The 4,058-nt window shown below is 50.9% G+C and overlaps 1 protein-coding gene across 1 annotated transcript; it reads left to right on the top strand.

Moving 5' to 3' along the window:
* The first annotated feature begins 1,127 nt into the window (after window positions 1-1,127).
* Cldn23 (claudin 23) lies at window positions 1,128-3,198 on the top strand. The gene has a single exon (XM_048456166.3). The coding sequence runs from the start codon at window positions 1,489-1,491 to the stop codon at window positions 2,374-2,376; it is 888 nt and encodes a 295-aa protein (XP_048312123.3). The 5' UTR covers window positions 1,128-1,488; the 3' UTR covers window positions 2,377-3,198.
* Window positions 3,199-4,058: the final 860 nt, after the last annotated feature.

Genomic DNA, 4,058 nt, shown 5'->3' on the forward strand with positions numbered 1-4,058 from the left:
AAAGTAAAAGCATGACGCGTCCAAATAAAGAAAAATATGTGCCAAATACTTGATGGTATTTAAGAAGGGAAACAGTTTAGTGTGAATAGCAAAGGAGAAAGCAGATAACTCACACACAGGCAAGCAAAAGCTCAGATGAAGGCCAATGTCAGCCTAGGTGGTATTCAATGAGCAAAACACGGATGAGATGTCATAATGAAACCCATGATTGTGTGCAACTATGTGTGCATTATACAAACCTTCAAGAAAGACCTAAACAGTGCATTGTAAACCCTAGATTCTGTCAAATTGGTTTATTAAAGGCTGTACACTAAATCGATGACGTCAGGAGTCACTAGCTATCTCCTACCTTTGCCAATGAAGATTTTCAAGCTTTTATTTTATCAATCAAGAAGAATAAAGTGCTTCTTCTAATTATATTTCTTTGATTACGAGTTTGTCTTTTTTACGTGAAAAAGAAGCTAGTTGACATCCTTTGATCAATAACCAATCCTACTCCATCCCTTTGTATTTATCTGAAGGCTTCATTTCAGAATAAACAAAACTATGAATTTTCTGCAATACATTATAGGCCTGCTAAGTCCTGAACGGAACAATCATGGAGTAACCCTCTTATTCACTTGAATTTTTATTTTTACAAAGTCCTAAATCCAGAAATACTCTCCCTTTCTTATGAGTTGAACTTCATGCGGAGTTTGGAGTCTTTATCAAATAAACCTAGCAAAGTTTCCATAGCGCAACTATTTGGATACTCCCTGAGCCTGGAAACTGAGGAGCACACCGGTCCTGTGCATCCTGGGAGGATGCGAGTGGCGGCGCAAAACTTTCAGGGGCCACTGGTCACCATCTGGGAGTGGAGGAAGACTTAAGTCGGCAGGGCTCATAGCCAGAGTCCGGCGGCTAGGGGTCGGAGGTGGGGAATAGGGTAAACAGAGATGAACTGGGAAGCGAGGAAGGTGCACAGCCAAGCGACAGGTGAGGCTACACCAACGGCCCGCCCCCTTCGTCCGGCCCACAAGAGTGTGGGCGGCGCCACGGAGCCAGGGCGGGGCGACCTTTGCTCGAGCCCTAAGCCATTTGGGAGGGCGGGGCGAAGTGGCCGGGCCGGGGTGGGGTGTCCGAGTCCTCAGAGTCCGAGGTCGACTCTTGCCAGGTGGCCCTGCCGCTGCTGCCCCTCCCATCGGGTAGGGTTTGGCAGCGAGGACCGCACCTGGGTGTGCGGTTTCGGTGTGACCCGACCCGGAGCCAGTTTCGATTAGGGACAGCGGTTGGGCGAGAGGGCGGAGCGGTCGAGACGAGAGAGAGGAGGGGACCTGGTACGAGAGGCTCAGTGGGGACGGTCCCGCGCGGGAGACAAAGAGCGTCCAGAGAGCGCACTGAGCATCGTTGCTTTCCAGCCAGGCAGCGTCGCAGCAGACTTGGGGACCCCGGATCCGGGGTGCGCTACGGAGCAAGCACCGGTGCTGGGGACCCGCGAAGCTTCGAGGGATGCGGACTCCGGTGGTGATGATTCTGGGCATGGTGTTCACGCCCTGCGGGCTGCTGCTCAATCTCATCAGTACGCTGGCCCCGGGCTGGCGGCTGGTGAAGGGCTTTCGGGACCAGCCAGTGGACGTGGTGCTGTACCAGGGTCTGTGGGACATATGTCGCGAACAGAGCAGCCGGGAGCGCGAGTGCGGCCAGCCCGACGAGTTGAGCTACTTTCAAACCCAGCTGGTGCAGGCGGCTCGGGGACTCATGGTCACGTCACTGGCCATCACCGCCCTGGGACTGCTGCTGGCGTCGCTCGGGGTGCGCTGCTGGCAAGATGAGCCCCACTTCGGATTAGCTGGCCTCTCGGGCATCGTACTTTTCGTCTCGGGCCTCTTCAGTCTCGTCCCAGTCTCCTGGTACAACCACTTCTTGGGGGACCGCAACGTCCTACCCGCCCCGGACAGCCCGGTTACCGTGCAGGTCAGCTATAGCCTGGTGCTGGGCTACCTAGGCAGTTGCTTGTTGCTGCTGGGCGGCTTCTCGCTGGCGCTCAGCTTTGCGCCCTGGTGCGAAGAGCGCTGTCACCGCTGTCGCAAGGCGCCCCCCGCAGGCCCGCGCCGCAGCAGCATCAGCACCGTCTATGTGGACTGGCCGGAGCCCGCGCTCACACCAGCCATCAAGTACTACAGCGAGGGCCAACATCGGCCCCCTCCTGCCGCCGAGCAACGTACCACCAGCAAACTTAAGGTCGGATTCCCGATGCCACGGCCGCCCCCCAAGTCCTACACCAACCCAATGGATGTGCTTGACGGAGAAGAGAAGACATCCACCTCCCAAGGCGGTTCCTCCTCTCGCAGTACTCGGCCCTGCCACAATTCGCTGCCCTGCGACTCAGACCTGTAGACACAGCTCACCCACTGTCTACCTGAGCACCGCATGGGGTCTGAAGGTGACTTGAACTTGTGTGTTGCCATGATGCCTGCAAACAGAACCCTAGACACCTTTCTATATGGAGGGCAAACCTTCCTTTCCGGAGGCCGAACTCCTCCCCAGATACTAGGCTGGGTTCGCTTACTTTTAAGGAGTTTCGCTTTTCTCCAGAGGGAACAGGTCTTCTCGGGCAGTGACGAGAGAGGGTGACGTTTTGCACACTGTTTAATTGCAGTTGTAACAACAACAAAATCGCAACCAGGCAACAGATCTTAAAAAGGTGTAACACCTTGAAAGTACAGTGTTCTAAGTTATCCATGAGTCTTCATAAACATCGCTGTTGAGGTGGTTTGGGTTTTGTTGTTGTTGTTGTTTGTTTGTTTGTTTTTGTTTTGTTTGTCCCCCTCCCTGCTTCAGTTTCTGGAGAACTCAAATGGCCAAAACCTATAAATCTGTCTGGCTGTGTTCGAAGGAGGTTCTGTAAAGCCAGCAGCTTCAATGGCTTTTAAGAAGTGAAGTCACTTGTTCAACTCATATTTATATGTCTTCGCTCATATGTACTATTTATCTTTTCTAATCACTTATTTCTGTGTAGGAGGTTGAGCTTATTCAAGAAATTGTCTTCCCGAAGCCAGGAGAATAAAAAAGTTGACACTGTACTGTACTGTTTGTACCCTAGATACCTCACCCGGAAAAGAGGGATACATTTTATACAAAACCAAACTGTTAAGTTGCATTTGGCTCAAGTCCATATGGACATATCTTATTTATAAATAAAAAAAAATTTAAACATGAGTCTCAGTATCCTTACAAAAGCTTGTCTCCAGTGTCACTGTCGGGGCTTTCAGCATTTGGTACTAGCAGGTTCCTGGTGGCTTAGGCGCCCTGTCTACAATCAAGCATTCACATCTTCGCCCTTCTCCTGCTAAGATTACTGAAAGGAGCCATGGGGCCCCACTCAAGTCCCGGATTACTTTGTTTTCAGGCTCAGCTTGTTTTCAGTGCCAGCCAAGTCTATTGTTGATAAAAAACGAGAGGTACCAGTTTCCGAATGAGGGTAGAAGTCCACTCCTCCTCTTGCCCAGGTACTTTATGTCCCAGGTGGGTAGCTGTATTTCATGACTTGCTCAGCAATGGAGTTCAAAGTGCCTTTAACTGAACTGAATCTGTTATTTAAAGTACAGAAGTGGGAACCAGGCATTCAGGCAGCCTTGACCACAGAAAGCGACAATTGAAGGAACTGAAGCCTGAGAGGACCGAGAAGGTAGAAATTTACAACCCTAGCCACTTAGTAGTGAAACCAACTTTTGTCCCCCCTTGAGGACCCCTATGTTATCATGCAGGCATATCACTTTCCAAACGCAAATACCCCAGTGGCAGCCCCTGAAACAGCTTCAAAAGTAGATCTCAGAAGACCCTAGTACAGTGATTCTCAACCTGCAGGTAGCGGCCCCTTTGGGAATCACCTATCAGCTATCCCGAATATCAGATACTTACATTACAATTCATAACACTATGAAGATAAAATAATTTTATGGTGGGCATCATGTACAACACGAAGACCCGTATTACAGGGTCGCAGCATTAGGGAGACTGAGAACCTCTGTGGCGGTGTGTACGGTCCTGGAGGCACTCCAGGTGGCAAAGCTCCAGCT

This window comes from Myodes glareolus, chromosome 23, assembly GCF_982192425.1.
Source record: "Myodes glareolus chromosome 23, mMyoGla1.1, whole genome shotgun sequence".
Lineage (NCBI taxonomy): Eukaryota > Metazoa > Chordata > Mammalia > Rodentia > Cricetidae > Myodes > Myodes glareolus.